Genomic DNA, 20,995 nt, shown 5'->3' on the forward strand with positions numbered 1-20,995 from the left:
TCCCAGCACGCACCAGTGTTTACTTTCTCTAAACTCTAGCTTGTTCTGGAATCCTAGGAAAAGCGTGGTGTGTGAGAGTGGGTGCAGGCCCGTTGTTTCCACCAGCAGCAGCAGCAGACCCGACACTGTTGTCGGACTGGGTGGTCAGCCAGCCACACAGAGCGCCCGCGCCTTCTCAGACCCCGGCTGCCCCACTGTGTCCCGCCAACACGTACACAGGCTGTCCTCAGCATTTCGCTTTACAGAAAAGTACTGTGGTGAATACCAACATCCGTCTGCCTGGCAGCTCCTCTGTCTCTCCAGCGGTCGGTCCATCTGTCCATCATCCATCACCTACCTTTCTTTCTATCATCTATATATCTACTGTCATTTCTATCTTATCCGTCATGTATTAGCCATCCGTTATCTGTTATCTATCTATCCATCCATCATGTTTGTCTGTTGTATCATGTATCTGTCATTGATCACCCGTCGTTCATCCACTGTGTATTACCTACCTGTCCACTTACCGTGCCAATCACCCACCCACCCACCCATTCATCATCTATGTCTTTATCGTGTATCTATCATCTCTCTGCCTTCTGTCATCCATTATCCATGCATCCATCATGAAATACTTCCAAGGCTACATCCAGAATATAAATTCTTAGCAGCAGAATTTCTTGGCCAAATGGCCCCTCCAGGAGGGTAAAACAGAGATCGTAGCCCCGCCTTGGCCAACATGACACATTACCAGACGTGGAATGTGTGTTTCAGGTCCTCAGGTGAAAACGGTGTCCTCTCTTGGGAAAAGCCGAGCATGGTCTTGGGTGTCACGCTCCTGGGCTGTCCCCATGGTCATTCATGTTCCACTGGAGTCCATGTCCCACGCTGAGTGCATGCGGCTCTTCCGCGCTGCAGGCATTTTTTCAAGTTCATGTTTAGGATGCCCTGCTCATTTACAAGACTGCAAACACGCTCACCCCTCTTGCTGCATTTTGTCTTTGCTTTGTTTGGAGTATGGATTCTGGGTCAGAAGTGAGGTGGGACCCGGCTTGGCTTTTTTCTGTGACTGGCAAGCCCATCGTCACAGCGTACTTTCTTGCAAACCTCCCGACGTCACCAGGGCCCCCACGACTCCAGACCCAGCTTGTGGTCGGCTCCCACACCAGGTGTCCCTGCAGAAGTTTCTGGAAAAATGTGTTTTCCCAAGTCCCAAGAAAAAGCAGTTGAGAAACACAGACCATGGAGGAAAGGGTTCCGGGTCTTCTGTTGTGTGTCCAGCCTGCAAGCCCTCCTTCATCCTCCTCCCCACCCCTCAGGGGCGCCACCCCTCCCTGCTGTGGGGACACCAGTGCTTCCACAGGAGTGGAGCGGGGAGGCCGGCTCGTCCCAGGAGCCTCCCACTGACGCAGCTCTGCACAGATGCTGCCCAGAGTTTGGTCTCCCGCCGTCTTTGGGGGTCGCTGTTTCCTGTTCCTCAGGGTGCTCTAGGGGGGACCCGCAGGTGCCATCACCACAGCCTCCGGCCCCCCATCGGCCTGGCCTAGGGCCCAGACAGCCTCGATTTCCATCTGCCTCCCATGCTCCCTTTTCGTGTCCCATGATGGACTCTCAGGGCCCAGACTGTGACCCCGAGTTGGGGCTGCTGGTCCTCGTGGCCAGTGTCCCGATATGTGGTGCTGCCGCTGCTTGGTCGTGGTTGTGGGCTGGCTGAGGGGACAGTCGTGAGGGGACCACGTCCAAGGACCTCACAGCTAAGGCCAGGGCCCACGCACAGGCGACTGAGTGTGGGGTCACCGTGGTCCCCGAGTGGCGTGCCCTTGGCCTCCTCCGTCCTGCTTGGCCGGGGATACCTGGGAGGCGCCCAGGACAAAACCCTGGGCCGGAGGGCAGGTGCTGACCCAGTGAGGGGCAGAGATGGAGCAGGCCAGCAAGTGGGGTCAGCAGGGCCGGGGGGGCAGACAGGGTCCCGTGTGACATGTCCATTTCTCTGCAGGGTGACGCGGGCCCCCCTGGACCTAAAGGGTACCGAGGTGACCAGGGGCCCCCAGGGCTCGAGGTGAGTAACCCCCCGGCCCCCGGCCCCCTGCCCTCCACCAGCGCTGTCCTGGGAGAAGCCTCTATGTCACTGTCATGTATAAATGTTTCATTTCATCTTGTGGTCTGTGGGACTTTTAAGCATTTGGAAAACGCAGAAAAAAATAAGAGAATGGAAATTTAAAAGGGTACCTACCCCCCAGAGGCCCATAACAGGGACATTTTAGCTTATTCCAACTTCTTTTCCTGTCTTTGCATGCTATGCCTTACAAACTTGACTTCACAGGTTTGGTTTTTACATGATGAGCATTTCCTTATGATTTTAATTTTCTTATGATCTTAATAATTTCAAATAATGATTTTGAAAACGTTGCTGACCTGCGCTTTGAACAGCCACTCACGCTTGTGGGTGGGTCCGCCCGTCTCTCTGAACACCCATGTCGGGCTCCAGGCTGATCTGAATTGCCTACAGGTCCCTGCCCGTTTCTGGTCACACCCTGGGTGCCCTGAGTGGGTCATGGGATGGGAGGAGTGGGCTTTGAGCCGCAGGACCATTGGCTGCTTTTTATTTAATTCCCCCTCTCCTTTTCCGCTAAGAGGTGTGTGAGCCTGCGTCTCTCGTCACTCAGATGCCCACTTACTCTCCCCAAACCTTCCTCTTTCCTCCTCAGGGTGCCAGAGGCGCCCCAGGGCCCACAGGACCCCCCGGAGACCCCGGGCTGATGGGCGAAAGGGTGAGTGACAGGCCCAAGGGCACAGGGCCCTCGAGGGGCGGACACGTGGCTGCACGAGACCTTGGCAGCTCTGGGTTTGAGCCCTGGGCTCGTGGGGTCTAACTGAGGGTCCTGGCCGCAGTGACTGGGCAGGGAACACCCTTCACAGGCAAGTGACCCTTTTGTCTGTGGTCACCATGGGCACTGAACACGCGGACACTTTACTGCCCACTTGCTCGGAGATCTGAGGATAAGTGGGCATGGGACCCGCAGGGCAGTCCAGGCTGGGAGATTCCTTCCAGGCTGATGAGGGACCCTCGGGCGCCACTCCTGTGCCCACACTGTCCAGAGATGTCCCTGGCCTGGGTGGACCCCACTGTGACAGGATGTGGTCTGCTCCACCAGGGTGAAGACGGACCCCCCGGAAATGGCACCGAGGGCTTCCCCGGCTTCCCCGTGAGTGCCCCCAATCCCTGCCCCTTCACCCGATTTGCCCAGCTGGGCACACCAGGGCCGGCAGGTTGGACCCAGGAATTGGTGGCTGGGATTGTCCACTGGGAACCCGTGTCAGCCTGGTGTGACAGTCCTGCCTTCCCCTGCAGGGCTATCCGGGCAGCAGGGGCCCTCCTGGGATAAACGTGAGTACACCCCCCCCATCGGGCTGCTGGTGCACGCACACACACGTTCAAACACGGGCATCACGTGCACACACGTGCAAACTCAAGTGTTCTTGGCCCAATCTCTTGCCAAGGCCTTTCCCATGAGTCTCCGTTGAGAGGGATCCCCACATAGCCTGGGCTGCACCTCGGGACGGACACCGCCCTTGGCTGCACAGGAGCAGGGCTGCACCCCAGACTCCCCCAAACCTCAGGGTGTCCTCTGTGCTCTGGGCCTCAGTTTCTCCCCAGGAAACGTGTACCATGGGAGGGTGGGGTGGGGGTGGGGCATTTAGTGTCTCCTTTATCTTTTCCTTCTAAAACCTCCTAACGAAGGAAACTGTGCCTCAGTAGATTGTTTAAAATAGAAAGCTCTGTGAAGAGGAACAGCAGCCAGGTGCCTTGGGGGGTCCCCACTGCCCTGCTATCGAGGGGCCCAGCTGGTCGCCCGCAGAGACGTGGGCCGGGTCCCAGCCATGCGTGTGCCTGCTCTGTGACAGTGCACCCCGCTAACTGCGTGCTCCGCTGTCAACCTGCAGGGCACTAAAGGCTACCCCGGCCTCAAGGGAGACGAGGGAGAAGCCGGGGACCCTGGAGAGGACGTGAGTGCAGCCCCGCTCCAAATGCTGTGACATCCCGAGTTGGCCTTGGCCTCTGGGTTTGCAGGCGCTGGGGGTCGGGCAGGGAGGTGGCCAAGTGCCGTTGGAGAGGCGCCGAGGGGAGGGCCACATGCACCGCGGTGCTTGTGACACATGCTGTTTCCTTCCAGAACAATGACATTTCACCCCCTGGGGTCAAAGGTGCAAAGGGGTATCGGGGACCCGAAGGCCCCCAGGTGAGTGATGGCAGGGTGGCCCTGGCGGGGCGGTGGGTGCACCTGGGACTTGGAGGCTGTAGCGGATGGAGGGGGGGGCTGGGAATTTGGGGAAGGGCTGGGAAGGTTGGGGTTTTGACAGGTGGTATCAGAGGGAACAGATAATTCCAAGGAGCGCACTGGGGGTGGTGAGTGGGGAGCAGAGAAGGGGTGGCCAGTCACCAGGTGACAGTGACAGGAGCACAGAAAACCCAGGCCTGGGGCCTCTGCCCACCGAAGGGTTGCCATGGCCTGAACAGAGCCTTCTACCTGGGCAGTGAGTGTGGGTGAGCCCCACACAGGGTCCCGGCCAGCCCACCCACTAGCCGCCAGGAGAGGGACCGTGTTGGACCATTGTCACAGAGTGGGCGGCAGTTCCTGGCTGTGCTCTAGCCCTTAATGTGCAGGCACTTCGCTGCCCCTGGGTTCAGGGGACTCCGGATGGGAGGTGGGGTCCTGAAGGCCGAGGGGGGCTTGCCAAGAGCTCCCGTCAGACCTGCAGTTCAGGTAGTGAGCAGCGCTCTCCGGCCTTTCTCCCATCCTTTCTCTGACAGGGTCCCCCAGGACACACGGGACCACCAGGACCGGACGTAAGTGGGGCGTCTGAATGTCCTCGGGGACTGAGCCCTCGGGCCAATGGGTGGGAACCCATGTCAGCCACAGGGGTACATGTGATGGCCACAGGAGGTCACATGATGGCTACATGTCAGTGACCACAGCCGGTGCCCATGCCCTGGAAGCAGGGGCCTACAGGCAGAGCAGGGCACACCCTGGAAGTAAGAACCCCCTGCCCACCCCAAGCCTGGCTGTGGTTTTGGGGGAGAGTGACCCAGAGGGCCGGGGCAGCCCTGGCTGGACAGTGGGCCAGTTCAGCCCACTGTACAAGTGTCTCTTCCCCTCCAGGAATGCGAGATTTTGGACATCATCATGAAAATGTGCTGTGAGTATCCCCATCTTTGAATAACTGTCTCAACCAGACAGAACACATCCCACGTTGGTGCCCTCATGAGGGAGAGGCAAGCGGGAGAGGCGGGTGTGTGTCCCACTGCAAGAGCGTCCCCGGGGACGGGGCCACTCTCACCCCCACTGCTGGCCTTCTCCCCCCGCCGGGCAATGGCCAGGAGCCGGGCCAGGGAGGCCGGGGAGCTGGCGGGCGGGTTTATGTGACGGGGGTCTCCATGTCACCTAATCTCCTCTCTCCCCTCTTTCCAGCTTGCTGTGGTGAGTGTCACTTTTTAAGCTTTGGGTAGACTGACCCCGTGAGTGGCGGGGCCCTGCCGTCCTCTCAGTGCAGGCTCAGGACAGCAGCTGGCACTGCCCACCTCCTACCCCGCCCCCACAGAGTGCAAGTGCGGCCCCATCGACATCCTCTTCGTGCTGGACAGCTCCGAGAGCATCGGGCTGCAGAACTTCGAGATCGCCAAGGACTTCATCATCAAGGTCATCGACCGGCTGAGCCGGGACGAGCTCGTCAAGGTGCGCCTGGCCCTGGCCCGATGCTCCGGGGAAGGTGGTCCCCAGGAGGCAGGGGTTTGTTCTGACACCAGGCTGGAGAGGGGACGGGTCCTGGAACCATGGGAGATGGGGCGCCGTGTTTCTCAAAACCAGCACCCCAACCCAGCAGCATGAGTCTCCCAGGTCGGGCCTGGGACAGACGGCAGGTGGAAGGCAGCCCGGCAACTGAGCTTGTGTCTGAATTTGCGCCCGTTTCCCGCAGTTCGAGCCCGGGCAGTCACATGCGGGCGTGGTGCAGTACAGCCATAACCAGATGCAGGAGCACGTGGACATGAGGGGCCCCAACATCAGGAACGCCCAGGAGCTCAAGGCGTAAGACTGTGCCCTCAGCCACCTGCAGCACAGTGGCCCCGGCCCGACCCCTGAACCTGGCACTGGCCATGTGCCTGACCTGATCCCCGACCTCTTATCCCAGTGCTGACCCTGTACCTGACCTGGGCCCCGCCCCCTGACCCCAGTGCTGACCCTGTACCTGACCTGGGCCCCAGCCCTGACCCGGCGTGGTGCTGACAGTGCTGTGGCTCCGCAGAGCCATCAAGAAGCTGCAGTGGATGGCGGGCGGCACGTTCACAGGCGAGGCCCTGCAGTACACCCGGGACCGGCTCCTACCACCCACGCAGAACAACCGGATCGCCCTGGTCATCACAGATGGCCGCTCGGACACCCAGAGGGACACCACCCCACTCAACGTGCTCTGCGGCCCTAACATCCAGGTGGGACCATGTCCACGCTGCACGCGGCCACCCGCATACCCTGGAGTGTGCGGCGCTCTCCACCAGGGCCGCACTGATGCTGTCCCTCCCTGCAGGTGGTCTCTGTGGGCATCAAGGACGTGTTCGGCTTCGTTGCGGGCTCGGACCAGCTCAATGTCATCTCCTGCCAAGGCCTGGCACCCCAGGGCCAGCCAGGCATCTCGCTCGTCAAGGAGAACTACGCGGAACTGCTGGAGGATGCTTTCCTGAAGAACATCACCACCCAGATCTGCATAGGTAGGCAAGGGGCCCGGCCAGCCAGGGGCCTGCGGGCAGCTGATTGACAGCCAGAATGCTGGGGTCAGACTTGGGCCCTCTCCCCGCCCAATGGGGACATGGTCAGCATCGCTGGGGGACAGAGTGGCACAGACAGCATGTCACGGGGTGTCTGACTGGCAGACAGCCCTTTCTCCTGTCTGGGCCTTGGTTTCCCTATTCTCAGGAGGTCAAGACTGCCACACCCCTCCCTGGGTTGGTGTGAGGGCCACGAAATGGTGCTGGCGGCCGTCCCATCACTTCAAAGACCCACCATTGAATAAGGGCGCACCCCGTCCTTGTGGGGTGGAGTGGGCCAGGCAGGGGGCTGGCCACATGTCCAGGAGCGCCGCCCGTGAGCATGGCCACGCTGCGCCTCCCATGGAGACGCCCTAGTGTCAACTCGTTGGGGGNCTTCAGACCCCTGGCCTGGGGTCGCAGGTCCCATCCAAGTGGTCCACGAGAGGTTGGGTGACACGCATAGAAGGAAGCAGCCTTGGGGACAGGCGGCCCGTGCCATGCAGACACGGGCCAAAGGACAAGCCACGATTTGTTGAAGGTCGCCAGGTCGGTGGCTGGTCTGGGCACGGTCGTGCTGGGGCGCTGGTGGCTTCCTAGAGATCATGGCGGCAAAGGTGTGAGGAGCCCCACTCGAACACAGGCCAACCTGGGGGCACTGAAGGCCCTGCTGAGCCCCCTTCCAGAGCCTGGCCCCGCCCTTGGGGGTGGGCATTCCGGTGGGGGGGCAGATGACGCACACGTAGACACGTAAACATAAACAGAACAGTCTGTGTGATGAGGACGTCCTGGTTGGAAAGGGGTCGAGCCCCCACTCCCAGAGGAGAGTCCAGCCAGGCCTGCCCCACCCCGCCGCCTCCTAGGGGGCGTGCGGGCCGCTGTCCTCTGAAGCTGGGATGGCGCTGCTGGTGGGTCCACGCTCCGCCCTCCACGTCCAGCCCGGGGTGTTGAGTGACTCTGCTCTGCTCTTGGCCTGGGACACATCTTCATCCTCAGTGCTTTCCCAGGGCCCTGCTGTCCCGCCACTGTCGCTGGGTGACTGTGTTGTCCCAGGTCCCTTTCCAGGGCAGTCTGTACAGAGGCCCTCAGGGCTGTCACCCTGGCTGTGCTGAGGTGGAAGAGCTGGGCGAGGATGCCAGCCGGCCTCAGGCGCCTGGTTCCAGGGCGGGGCTGGTGTGGCCAGGCGTCTCCAGGGCTGTGGGCTTCTCTCTGCCTCGTTCCTGCCCCACGAGGAGACCGCCCGGGGGGCCCAGGTGACAGATGGGTGCCTCCTCCTGGACCCTCTCTCTAAAGCCTCCCAGGGGCTCTCAGACCCACCTGACTCCCCGCCTGGGTGCCACTGCTCCTGTGATGGTCACATTCCGTCCCATCCCCATGCCCCTCCTGCTCTGGGTGAAAGGAGCAGTGGTGTCCCAGTGGGCGGGAGGAGGGGACAGTGGGGGTCACAGAGCCCCAGGCAGCGGGCTGTGAGATGGGCTGAGCCTTAGGCTTTGGTAGGGCTTGGCTTGTGGCTTTGAGTTTTTTGGTAAAAATTTGGGGAAAAATTTGGAATTGGAATTTTAAGAAAAAAGAAGAATGTAAAGGCTAAGAAAGCAGCATCCACAACAGGGCAGAGCTGTCTTGCCAGGTCTCCTGAGGGAGCATTAGAGGCGTGTGGGGCCCATTCGGGGGCGGGGAGGGGGGGACGGGGCGAGCAAGGCCGTGATGCGATAAGTGACAGCTGTCTCCAGACTCAGGGGCCAGCTCAGTGGAAAACTTTCCTCGCACATAATCCCACGTTGAGCCTGCCGGGAGCCATGTGTCTGAGGAGCACAGCTGTCCCCACGGGCCTGGGGACCCCGTGGGCATGGAGCGGGAGGCACCTGACTTGATGGGACTCTCCTTAGGGCGAGGCCACAGACAGAAAGCCCCGTGAGGAGAGCTGTCCCTCCTGCTTTTGTCTTGTGAGAGGGAAGTGGTTAAAATCTGTAGCCATGTGGAAGAGCAGAGCCCGGTACCCGCCCCACTCCCAGCACGCACCAGTGTTTACTTTCTCTAAACTCTAGCTTGTTCTAGAATCCTAGGAAAAGCGTGGTGTGTGAGAGTGGGTGCAGGCCCGTTCTTTCCACCAGCAGCAGCAGCAGACCCGACGCTGTTGTCGGACTGGGTGGTCAGCCAGCCACACAGAGCGCCCGCGCCTTCTCAGACCCCGGCTGCCCCACTGTGTCCCGCCAACACGTACACAGGCTGTCCTCAGCATTTCGCTTTACAGAAAAGTACTGTGGTGAATACCAACATCCGTCTGCCTGGCAGCTCCTCTGTCTCTCCAGCGGTCGGTCCATCTGTCCATCATCCATCACCTACCTTTCTTTCTATCATCTATATATCTACTGTCATTTCTATCTTATCCGTCATGTATTAGCCATCCGTTATCTGTTATCTATCTATCCATCCATCATGTTTGTCTGTTGTATCATGTATCTGTCATTGATCACCCGTCGTTCATCCACTGTGTATTACCTACCTGTCCACTTACCGTGCCAATCACCCACCCACCCACCCATTCATCATCTATGTCTTTATCGTGTATCTATCATCTCTCTGCCTTCTGTCATCCATTATCCATGCATCCATCATGAAATACTTCCAAGGCTACATCCAGAATATAAATTCTTAGCAGCAGAATTTCTTGGCCAAATGGCCCCTCCAGGAGGGTAAAACAGAGATCGTAGCCCCGCCTTGGCCAACATGACACATTACCAGACGTGGAATGTGTGTTTCAGGTCCTCAGGTGAAAACGGTGTCCTCTCTTGGGAAAAGCCGAGCATGGTCTTGGGTGTCACGCTCCTGGGCTGTCCCCATGGTCATTCATGTTCCACTGGAGTCCATGTCCCACGCTGAGTGCATGCGGCTCTTCCGCGCTGCAGGCATTTTTTCAAGTTCATGTTTAGGATGCCCTGCTCATTTACAAGACTGCAAACACGCTCACCCCTCTTGCTGCATTTTGTCTTTGCTTTGTTTGGAGTATGGATTCTGGGTCAGAAGTGAGGTGGGACCCGGCTTGGCTTTTTTCTGTGACTGGCAAGCCCATCGTCACAGCGTACTTTCTTGCAAACCTCCCGACGTCACCAGGGCCCCCACGACTCCAGACCCAGCTTGTGGTCGGCTCCCACACCAGGTGTCCCTGCAGAAGTTTCTGGAAAAATGTGTTTTCCCAAGTCCCAAGAAAAAGCAGTTGAGAAACACAGACCATGGAGGAAAGGGTTCCGGGTCTTCTGTTGTGTGTCCAGCCTGCAAGCCCTCCTTCATCCTCCTCCCCACCCCTCAGGGGCGCCACCCCTCCCTGCTGTGGGGACACCAGTGCTTCCACAGGAGTGGAGCGGGGAGGCCGGCTCGTCCCAGGAGCCTCCCACTGACGCAGCTCTGCACAGATGCTGCCCAGAGTTTGGTCTCCCGCCGTCTTTGGGGGTCGCTGTTTCCTGTTCCTCAGGGTGCTCTAGGGGGGACCCGCAGGTGCCATCACCACAGCCTCCGGCCCCCCATCGGCCTGGCCTAGGGCCCAGACAGCCTCGATTTCCATCTGCCTCCCATGCTCCCTTTTCGTGTCCCATGATGGACTCTCAGGGCCCAGACTGTGACCCCGAGTTGGGGCTGCTGGTCCTCGTGGCCAGTGTCCCGATATGTGGTGCTGCCGCTGCTTGGTCGTGGTTGTGGGCTGGCTGAGGGGACAGTCGTGAGGGGACCACGTCCAAGGACCTCACAGCTAAGGCCAGGGCCCACGCACAGGCGACTGAGTGTGGGGTCACCGTGGTCCCCGAGTGGCGTGCCCTTGGCCTCCTCCGTCCTGCTTGGCCGGGGATACCTGGGAGGCGCCCAGGACAAAACCCTGGGCCGGAGGGCAGGTGCTGACCCAGTGAGGGGCAGAGATGGAGCAGGCCAGCAAGTGGGGTCAGCAGGGCCGGGGGGGCAGACAGGGTCCCGTGTGACATGTCCATTTCTCTGCAGGGTGACGCGGGCCCCCCTGGACCTAAAGGGTACCGAGGTGACCAGGGGCCCCCAGGGCTCGAGGTGAGTAACCCCCCGGCCCCCGGCCCCCTGCCCTCCACCAGCGCTGTCCTGGGAGAAGCCTCTATGTCACTGTCATGTATAAATGTTTCATTTCATCTTGTGGTCTGTGGGACTTTTAAGCATTTGGAAAACGCAGAAAAAAATAAGAGAATGGAAATTTAAAAGGGTACCTACCCCCCAGAGGCCCATAACAGGGACATTTTAGCTTATTCCAACTTCTTTTCCTGTCTTTGCATGCTNGGCAGGAAAGTGGAGCAGGGGTGTAACAGTCGGGGTCCAGCTGGAAGCTGAGTTGTCCGCTGCCTGCGTTTTGGGGGTCTCTTATCGCCACAGGAGGTGCTGGGGGAGACAGAGAAGGAGTGTGGGCTCTGCCCTCAGGGTCCTAACCCTCCATTTCCTGGAATGCGTTTTCGCCTTCCAGCTGGCACGTTTTGGCGCGGGCCCAGAGCTGAGTCCGCCGGGAAGCTGGGCCTCACTAGAGGCAGCCTGGCCACCCCTGCCAGGACTGGGCAGCTCGGGGAAGCCGCCGGGCGCGTGTGGCAGTGTGGGTGGTGGGGAAGGGCTCGCCATGTCCAGGCTCAGCGGTGGGTCAGAGACAACAGCTGACGTGTGGGCTAGGAGGGCCAGCCTGGGGTCACGGGACCCCGAGGACGGGATGGGTGTGGCTGACCCTTCTGATCTTTCTAGGGCGAGCCTGGAACTGATGGGGAGCCTGGAAAGCAGGGGAGCACGGGGCCCCCCGGAGATGAGGTGAGCATGCACCCCAGCAAGGGTGGAGGCCAAGCCCTGGGAGGGGCCGCCAGGACCAGGGGCCAGCTGCAGCTCTGGGCCTTGGCCAGGCCAGAGATGGCTGAGTGTCCACTTGTCTTCCCAGGGAGACCCTGGAGAGCCTGGGCCCCCGGGAGAGAAGGGTGAGGCCGGCGACGAGGTGAGCACCCACGTGGCCCCCTGCACCCCACTCCTGACCCTCAGTCTGGGTTTCTGTCCCAAACTAATGGTCTTGTTCATTCTCCCCCACCCCAGGGAAATGCGGGACCAGGTGGCACCCCCGGAGATCGGGTGAGTCTGCTGGGATGGTGCCGTGGGCCTCAGGGCTTAGGGGCACATGTGGCCCTGCGCCCGCTGGGCTCCTCCTGGGGCCGCCCGCCCTGTGCCCAGCCTTGAGCACCCTCCCATGCCAGCCCCTCTTCCCTGCTTCTCTGCACACAGGGCGGCCCTGGGGAGAGAGGACCACAGGGGACCCCAGGAGCGCGGGGCCCGAGAGGAGACCCGGTGAGTCTGGGAGCCCCCTGGGGGAGACAGGCTGAGGCCAGGCCGGGGACAGGCTGTCAGAATCACAGGGCACACACCACCAAGTCCCTTTGGCCCCTAGATTTCAGGTGACGCACACCCTTGCCTTCTGTCTTCCCCAAAGAGAGGTTGCCTCCCCCAACCCCCCACCCCCGCACAGGAAGAGCAGCAGCCCCTGTGTTCACCCAGCAGTCACCTCGGGGTGCAGGGAGCCCAGGCGGGCAGGGCCGGGCGCCTCACCTGGAACTCACACCCTCACGCAGTGGGCTTGCCCTGCGAGGTCTTGGCCCGTGTGGCCGTGTTCCCTGTGGGACTGCCGTCGTCGTGTCTGTAACGCCCTTCATGGCGGCTGGTTCTGCTTCTAGCCTCGCATCTTGTCAGGCGGCATGTCTGTCGCTCGTTTGGCGGCAGGACTGTCCATGTGACACGGCTTCCTTAGCCGGCCCCCGGGCCCGCACACCTGGCTTTCCTGAGTCCCTGCCCGCCCCCCCGCTGCCCCCCGACAGTCCCTGCAGGCAGAGCCTGGGCTCTTCTCTCGAAGGATTCCCCTTTGCCAAAGCTCCGACAGCAGGAAGGTTGGGAAGCTGTGGCCACTCAAACCTCGCAGCTGAGAGGCTGGTGGCCCAGTGGCCGAGCAGGGCTTCTCGGGCCTGTGGTTCAGTGGGAAGGTTTTGCTGCACCCAGAGGGCGGGCACCAGGCATACTCTGTGCCTGTTTTGGGGGGACAGGCCCCACCCCATCGCTCGGGAGTTGGGGGAAAGGATGCTGACTTCCCAACCTCAGGTGTGGGCTGGGCCTTCTGCCTGCCACAGGGAGGGACGTCAGAGCAGGGGTAATGGGGCTCAGACCCCCTTCGAAACCCACCCCGACATCAGGAAATGGGACTGGAGGCCAGGCCCCGCCTCCAGGGTTAACCCTTGGTGGCTGGTGGTCCCCAGCCCCCACGACCCTACTAGTGAGCTCCCCTGGAGGACAGGCAGCGTCAGGAGCTGCCAGGACCTCGGGGAGCTGCCGGCCTCATTGCTGGGCCTTCTGAAACCACACAAGCCACTTGACAGCCGAGCGCGTGGCCACATTGTGGTAAAAATGCGGGAAAGTGCGAGCAGGATGAGCCGGCTGCGCCGTAGGTAGTGGCTCCTCACTTCAACAGCGTCTTCCTCCCCAGGGTGAAGCCGGAGCCCCAGGTGACCAGGGACGAGAAGGCCCTGTCGGTGTCCCCGGAGACCCGGTAGGAAGCCCGCTATCTGGGAGGGGCGTCCATGGGAGCCAGGCCGGTCCAACAGCAGAAACACCCCGAGTTTGTGGGGAGGTCTCTCTCTTACAGGGGGTGTGACGTGGGAGACCAGAGGGGTGTGGGAGGCCGGTAGCCAACTGCGGGGCGCTGGGGGCAGCTGGGGCGAGGGAGTGAGGGCTGGTGAGGGTGGGCCCAGTTCCTGTGGCCCCCGGATGCCCAGCACCTACAGAGGGACCCCTTTTCCATCTGGTGGGCACCTGGCAGGACACAGAGCTGAGTGCACAGACCCCCACTGCACCCCAGCTCTGTCCTCAGAGTGCATGGCGGTGCCCCGGCCTGGTGGTGCTGGAGCAGGGCTGTGGGGGACGGATGCTGGGGCATATGTGGGCAGGGCTGGCAGCAGAGGGGTGTGAGGGAGCCTGGGGGGTTCCTAGGGGCCCCCCAGCTGGTGGGGCGGAGTCACTGAGGTCTGAGTTGGAGGAAGCACCACATGTCGGAGCCCCCTGGAGACACGGGGGAGGGGGAGCTCGGTTAACCTTTGGAGCCCAGGTGTGAGATCCTGGCTGGAGGTCAATTTGGGTGAGTCAGTGCATGGAAAGTTCCAGAATTCCCGGGTGTGCCGCCTTCCAGAGGCCATGCCGGAGGAGGGGAGGGGCGTGGGGGCCGACCCTGCAGGCGGGCTGCGCAGGAGCGGGAGTCAGGACCCGGAGCAGACAGGAGGCTGTGAGTTCTGGGGGGTGCTGGGACCACCCCAGGGACCACCCCACCCCAGGCATTCTCAGCGCATCATCCTTCAGACCCCTGGCCTGGGGTCGCAGGTCCCATCCAAGTCCACAAGAGGTTGGGTGACACGCATAGAAGGAAGCAGCCTTGGGGACAGGCGGCCCGTGCCGTGCAGACACGGGCCAAAGGACAAGCCACGATTTGTTGAAGGTCGTCAGGTCGGTGGCTGGTCTGGGCACGGTCGTGCTGGGGCGCTGGTGGCTTCCTAGAGATCATGGCGGCAAAGGTGTGAGGAGCCCCACTCGANAATCAAACATTTACATTTATTACTACAACTGATATTCAGTCTTTCCATGCATTTTTTTAAGCTAAGGATATGCAGGAAGAAACATTTTCCACCTATAATTTTGAAAGCACATGGGAGGTGCTTGTTGGAGGACTGTTGGCCGTGCAGCTCACTGGCCAAGACCCTCGGGAGCCAGCCCTGCCCGAGGGGTCTCCAGCCCAGAGTCCCCATCTGCTGGTCCGGCAGCCACTTTCGAAAGAGATGGTGGTGACGACAGCAGGGATGTGGTTGGCTGCTAGAAAGTGGTGCCCTCCCCAGAGCACTGAGAATCCCCAAGAGACTGAGACCCACATTTCCAGTTAAGGCTTGGACGCCTCCTCAGGGAAATGCACGGTGAGCACACAGCACACGAGAATGGCTGTAGCCACGCCGACACCGCCGGTTGGCAGGCTGCGAGCCCCTGGAGCCTCACACGCTGCCAGTGTGCTGGGAAACGATACAACCCTTTCAGCACCATCAGCAGCCCCCCAAGCCACACGTGCTCCCTCCATATATCTCCGCCACCCCTCCTGAGCACTGGCCAAGAGTGAAGAACAAATGAACCTATATCCAAACGAAGACTCGGAGGAGAAAGTTCGTAAGTCCAAAACGGGAAGCACCCCGACTGCCCAACTATAGGAGAATGGACAAGCAAACTGGGCCGTGAACACGACCGTGACAGCAGGGAGCAGAGGGCCGGTGAGTGTCATGCGCACTGCGCTGCATGAGAAACCAGCCGAGGACACGAGTGTCTGTCTGCAGTAAACCAAGGACAGGTGCAGCGGATGGGCGGCGGTGGGAAGCAGGCAGCAGTGGGCGCTGGCTGGGAGCACACGGGCAGCTTTTTGGATAAGGGGTATGTTGTTTACCTTGATGGTGTGGTTATGTGGGTGTGTGCTTGTCAAAATTCTTAGGACTATATGTGCAAGGTCAGTGCAGACATCCTGTCTTAAGAAAAGGGCAGAACTGCTGCCGCTGGTTCTCCCGGCTACACCAGGGCCGCAAGCTCTTGAACTCTCCCTTCTTGCTCCCTGCTGCCACCTGTCCCACCTGCCAGGGTGGGAAATCCCCATGAGAACCCCTCCCTCTGGGATGCTGTTAATGCAGCCACACCACCCTCTTCGTGGGTACACATGGTATTGTTTTATTGATCTGGACCCCACCCCCGGTATACTACCCACACCTCCCGAGTGTGACTGGCATGGAATTACATTATGTGGCACAGGGATGGTGCAGTCACTAAGGTTGCGAATCAGTTGGCTTTGAGCTGATCAGATGGACCATTCTCTTGGGTGAGTCAGATGTCAGAGAGATTTCTCTTGCTGGCTGTCCTATGAACTGTCCCTGGAGGGGATCAGGCAGCAAGAACCTGACAGTGGCCAACAGCCAAACAGGGACCCCAGTCCCACAACCACAAGGAACCGAATCCCACCAACAACCAGCGAATCTGGAAGAGGCCCCAAGTCTCAGAGGAGATGGGCTGAAAGCTTGGTTCCAGCCCGTGAGAGACCCTGAGCAGGACCCAGCTGGACTGCACCCAGACCTCTGACCCACGGGAACCAAGGGGTGGTTCATTTGAGTAGTTTTAAGCTGCTAAATTAGTGGTAATTTGTTATGAGGTTATGTCAGTTAGAAAACTGTACACCCTGTCTTTACTTCTCACCCCGATCCTTGTGACCTCGTGTCATATTTTAATAGACTTCCCCACTCTCCACACCCCTCACTCCTCACATCAGGCCCATCACCCCATGCTGGCTGCGCCCCTTCCTTTCTCCTGGGAGCTGTGGGCCAGCTCCTTGCAGTTGGAGTTGCACATTGAGCTTTCCTCTTTCCGAAGGTCTCCTGGCACGGCTCCAAGACGATCACCCTCTAGGTGCAGCCCAACTGCTGGGTGCCCCAAGCAGGGGGCACTTCCATCTCGGGCTTCAGTGATCTCCTANCGCTTCGCCAAGCGGCTGGCCGAGCGCTTCCTGGCGGCCGGCCGCGCGGACCCCGCGCAGGACGTGCGCGTGGCCGTGGCGCAGTACAGCGGGCGCGGCCAGCAGCGGCCCGAGCGCGCCGCGCTGCGCTTCCTGCAGAACTACACGGTGCTGGCGGGCGCGCTGGACGCCATGGACTTCCTCAACGACGCCACCGACGTGGCCGACGCGCTCGGCTACGCCACGCGCTTCTACCGCGAGGCCTCGTCGCGCGCGGCCGCCAAGCGGCTGCTGCTCTTCTCCGACGGCCACTCGCAGGGCGCCACGGCGGCCGCGCTGGAGAAGGCGGCGCAGGAGGCGCAGCAGGCCGGCGTCGAGGTCTTCGTGCTGGCGGTCGGCCGCCAGGTGAACGAGCCGCACGTCCGCGTCCTGGTCACGGGCAAGGCGGCCGAGTACGACGCGGCGTTCGGTGAGCGCCGCCTGTTCCGCGTGCCCAGCTACCAGGCGCTGCTGCGCGGCGTCTTCTACCAGACGGTGTCCAGGAAGGTGGCGCAGGGCTAGCGCGCCCCTGGACGGAGGAGCGGGGGACCTGCGCCTTCCGGACCCACCCGGGTAGCTAGGTGGTTGTTTTTTTTTAAGGAAAAGCTTGAAAAGTCGCCATGTGTTTTGCCCACCCTGCAAGTGGGGTGTCGGCGCCCAGCCCTGGGATTGCATCCCCCCTTGCACAGCTGAACCCCCGTCTTACACCCTGATTAAGATCGGAACCTCCCCCAGGCCCCCGAAGCTTCGTTTCTCTTTCCTTTCTGGGTGTCAGTCGTGCACTGTCCCCCTCTCCCTGCCCAGTCCCCGCACTAACCCTGCAGAATCCTTCACTTAGCGTTTCATTTACACACACAGTCGAAGTTAATTCATGTGAGGTGCTGGACTATGTTTCGTTTCTGGAAAGCCAAGATTAAAAGGATTTCTTAAACACAAACCCTGTGAGTCGACACCTTCTTACGAGGGTCTGGTCACTCACAGCCTCGGTGGAGAGCGCAGGGCAATGCACGACTGTGAACAGCATCTCCAGGGAACAGCAGAAAATGGTGTCTCCTACCGCCCCTCTCGTGTCCTCGTGTCCTCGCAAACCCCGAGAACAAAGGTGCTATCCTGTCGACCCCCACCCGTCTACAAAGTGGCCTTGACACCTGGGCCATCTGGTGGCACAAAGTGATGTGTTTTCTTAAAAACAAGCCAAAGCTCTTCTTCCTCAAGGAAGAGAGGTCGGTTCTGCATTTCACTGAAGACCTTGTTAAGTTTTTTTACTCCCTGTGTTTTTCCTCAACCATGTCCATGTCAGCAAATTTTCCAAATAAAGGTTTTCACTCTTCTCTCTGTGGTCATCTTTCCCAGGAGTCACAGTCCCTGGCATGTCTGCACGTCAAGCCAACAGGAGAATCAAGGTTAGGGGCCTACTGGGGTACCCACCAGCACAGGCACCTGCCTTGGCCTGACACTGCCCTTTGACACCCCTTTCTGCAACTGGGGAAGATGTCGGTGACATGAATGCCATCTGCAGATGGGGAGCAGCTGGGAGGGGCTCTGACACCCTGGTCACAGAGTCAGAAGCAGGCTGGGTCACGGGGCCTGGGAGAGCTGGCCAGACCCGGCAAGATAAAGCTCTAAGGGCCACATCTGGCACCCAAAACACTTGGGTGTTGGGACCTGGGAGGCCCATGGGAAGACACCCTGGAGACTCGGCCTCATGTCCGCCCCCTCCCCAGGGAGCGGGCCCTTGCCTCCGGGAGGGTGGAGGCGGCGGGGGACGCTGAGCCTGCTCAGATGCACAGCAAGGAAATGCACAGCCATTGGAACCCCAGTGCCTGTCTGTCCCTGGCAGGGCTGTCAGGGGATGAGGCAGGACATGGGACCCAGCTGTCTCAGCCGGTGGATGAAGGAAGACACACGTGCAGGGAAAGACACCCATGGTGCCAGGGCCAGGATGAGTGGGCGGCGGGGCCTCCGGTGATCCTGACCAGGAGGGAACCTGGCCGGTGTTCCTCAGGTGGGGCCCCTGATGCCTGAAATGCTTCACAAAACGTGGCCATGAGAGCTGAGCTGCAAGAAAGCCAGCGGTGGGGCAGGGGAGGACAAGGTCCTTGATCCTCTGTGATTCCTGCAGACAGCAGCGCCTCCACGTAGAATTAGCGGGGTGTCAGGCACCGTCTCCAGAGGGGTGCAAGGGGACACCTCATCTCAGCCCCTGGATTCATGTCAAGCAGACATGCTAGGAACCAGACAAAAGCTGACAGTGGGGTCCGTTTTCCTCAGCTTGGCCATCATCCATGGAGCCTGTTCATGTGCCCAGCCAGCCCTGTGCGCCCCTAGCCTGAGGGGCTCCCACAGCAGGGAGCAGCCGCCCCGATGCCCACAGCTATGTGACCTGCAGCCAGTTGCCTGCCCCTTCACCTCCATTTCCTCAAAGGCAAAATGGAAGCATAACACCACAGTGCCCGCCGGAAAGGGCTGTGGTGGGGCCCAGTCCCCTCACCGGAGCAGACATCACACCCCTCTCTGTTTTGGGCCTCCGGGACACACCCATGGTGGGAGGCGAGAGGGCTGGCAGGGAAGGGGCATCTTGGGGGGTGGCCTGGACCCCGCTGCTGCCCTCAGGCTCCCTCCTCTGCCACCATTTCAGGTGGGTCTGGGGTTTCTCCGGGACGCCTGGGGGTGGCCACCCCAGGGACCGCTTCCTGAAGGAAAGTGAGAATCAGAAATATAGCGTGTCTCCTTTAAGAAGGGACCGCGCCTTAATCCATCTGTGACTCATCTCTAACTGGAACCAGCTGGCTGAGAAGGCAAGTCCAAGGGAATCAGCCACACTTTCCTTCATGCTGTCCTTCTGAGCCTCGCCTCCCCACACCCACCAGGAAAAAAAGTGTCCCCTTCATTCTGTGGAACTCTGTTTTTTAAAATATGCGATGAAGGAAACCTGTGGCCCACCACGCCTGTGTCCTCTCCAAGTTTATAAAAGCAGCATTTTAGATCATGGTGCCTCCTTCGGCCCAAACCAGAATTGCAGGGGCACTGCCCAGGCTCTGCCAGCCCGTTAGGAGCCTGAAGCTGCAGTTCCTTCCTCTTCCTGGAAGGGGGGTCCTCCAAAGGGACGAGAGACCTGTGAGGTCCCAGGGAGTGCTCAGGAAGCATCCGCTGATCCTGGAAGGTCCCCAGGATCCATTGGCCTGTCCTGGGAATGTGCAGGGTATATTCAGCCCACCCCATAATCCATCCATGTCTGAAGGGCTGTCAGAGCCCCCCAGGACTGTTTGATTGATGACAGCGTCTCCTTTACCTTCGTTCACACGTCCGTCTGTGTGTTGGGCTCAGCAGGTCCTGACCTCTGGCCTGGGTCAGCTGTCGCCTCCCTCGGTGCTGTGCCCAGGCTTTGCTGTGAGTTCTGGGGGTTGCACCCTGCTTTCTTGGTTTGCTTTTTGTGAACATTTGTCTGTCATCCTTTCACTTTTAACCTCTCAAGAACCACTGTCTCAGGTACATGTTTTGTAGACAGCCTGTAGCAGCATTTTTCACCCATTCTGATAGCTCTTGCTTTTTATGGAAAAATCAAACATTTACATTTATTACTACAACTGATATTCAGTCTTTCCATGCATTTTTTTAAGCTAAGGATATGCAGGAAGAAACATTTTCCACCTAGGCACGGCTCCAAGACGATCACCCTCTAGGTGCAGCCCAACTGCTGGGTGCCCCAAGCAGGGGGCACTTCCATCTCGGGCTTCAGTGATCTCCTATGGGTTTCCATTCTCCCTTTACAGTTTGGATCCTCTCCAATTAGGGGAACACCCAGGAATATCTAGGTGGGCTCAGTGTCATCCCCAGGGTCCTCATTAGAGAAGGGAGCCCGGGGGATGGAACACTGCTGGCTCTGGAGGTTCAGGAAGGTGCCGTGAGCCAAGGCATGCAGGCAGCTTCTGGAAGCTAGAAAAGGCAGGAAATGAAGTCTTCCTCAGAGCCCCTGTAGGAACTGGCCCTACTGACCCATTTTGGACTTCTGACCTCCAGAACCAAATTTAATGATTTTAAACAAATTGTGTGGTTTTTTAGGCCATGTATGTGGTGATTTGTTAATGCATCAAGAGGCCACACATTCTCACTGTCCAGTGCAGCGTATCTCTCAACCTTGCCTCAACCACGCAGCCAGGAGTTGGACACTCTCAAAACTCTTTTCTGATTGAGCCTGTGAAAATCTATCAGAGGGTTCAAAATGGTGCCTGGTCAATAAATGATGAGTTATGTGTTTATACATTGATTTTGCTCCTCAAATCCTGAATGTTATATCACTTTGACTCCAAACACTCTGGGTTCTTCTGAAAACACTCAGCCAAAACTATCTGAGGGACCTGCCCCAAGCCCGGCCTCAGCCCCTTGGATGGGCTGAGAGGGGCCCCATGTCCCCAGCCCGGCCCCAGCTCGGGGACCACACGGCTCCCTAGGAAGTCTCCATCACCCACGGCTAGCCACTTAGTGACACGTGCTTCATGGGCCTACGACCCATCGGTTGTGCCCTTAGATTATGTTCCACTAAAGAGATGGAGGTGAACTGTGACCCGCCAGTGACTGGTTTCTAGGACATTATAGTCTGTGTCTGAGCCCTCACACCTGTTCCCCTGCCTGGGATC

General features: G+C 59.7%; 1 protein-coding gene across 1 annotated transcript in view; it reads left to right on the forward strand.

Moving 5' to 3' along the window:
• Positions 1 to 17,689, forward strand: part of COL6A1 (collagen type VI alpha 1 chain) — a 29,885-nt gene extending 12,196 nt beyond the window's left edge. Inside the window, exons 16-31 of the mRNA XM_019628023.1 lie at positions 1,898 to 2,041; positions 2,691 to 2,753; positions 3,138 to 3,188; positions 3,335 to 3,370; positions 3,928 to 3,990; positions 4,158 to 4,223; positions 4,796 to 4,831; positions 5,145 to 5,181; positions 5,454 to 5,462; positions 5,584 to 5,717; positions 5,959 to 6,068; positions 6,286 to 6,469; positions 6,565 to 6,745; positions 8,681 to 8,719; positions 8,893 to 8,927; positions 16,302 to 17,689. Of these exons, the coding sequence (XP_019483568.1) occupies positions 1,898 to 2,041; positions 2,691 to 2,753; positions 3,138 to 3,188; positions 3,335 to 3,370; positions 3,928 to 3,990; positions 4,158 to 4,223; positions 4,796 to 4,831; positions 5,145 to 5,181; positions 5,454 to 5,462; positions 5,584 to 5,717; positions 5,959 to 6,068; positions 6,286 to 6,469; positions 6,565 to 6,745; positions 8,681 to 8,719; positions 8,893 to 8,927; positions 16,302 to 16,880 (1,767 nt within the window). The 3' untranslated portion in view covers positions 16,881 to 17,689. The remainder of the gene's footprint in view (positions 1 to 1,897; positions 2,042 to 2,690; positions 2,754 to 3,137; positions 3,189 to 3,334; positions 3,371 to 3,927; positions 3,991 to 4,157; positions 4,224 to 4,795; positions 4,832 to 5,144; positions 5,182 to 5,453; positions 5,463 to 5,583; positions 5,718 to 5,958; positions 6,069 to 6,285; positions 6,470 to 6,564; positions 6,746 to 8,680; positions 8,720 to 8,892; positions 8,928 to 16,301) is intronic.
• Positions 17,690 to 20,995: the final 3,306 nt, after the last annotated feature.

This window comes from Hipposideros armiger, unplaced genomic scaffold, assembly GCF_001890085.2.
Source record: "Hipposideros armiger isolate ML-2016 unplaced genomic scaffold, ASM189008v1 scaffold_745, whole genome shotgun sequence".
Taxonomy (NCBI): Eukaryota; Metazoa; Chordata; class Mammalia; order Chiroptera; family Hipposideridae; genus Hipposideros; species Hipposideros armiger.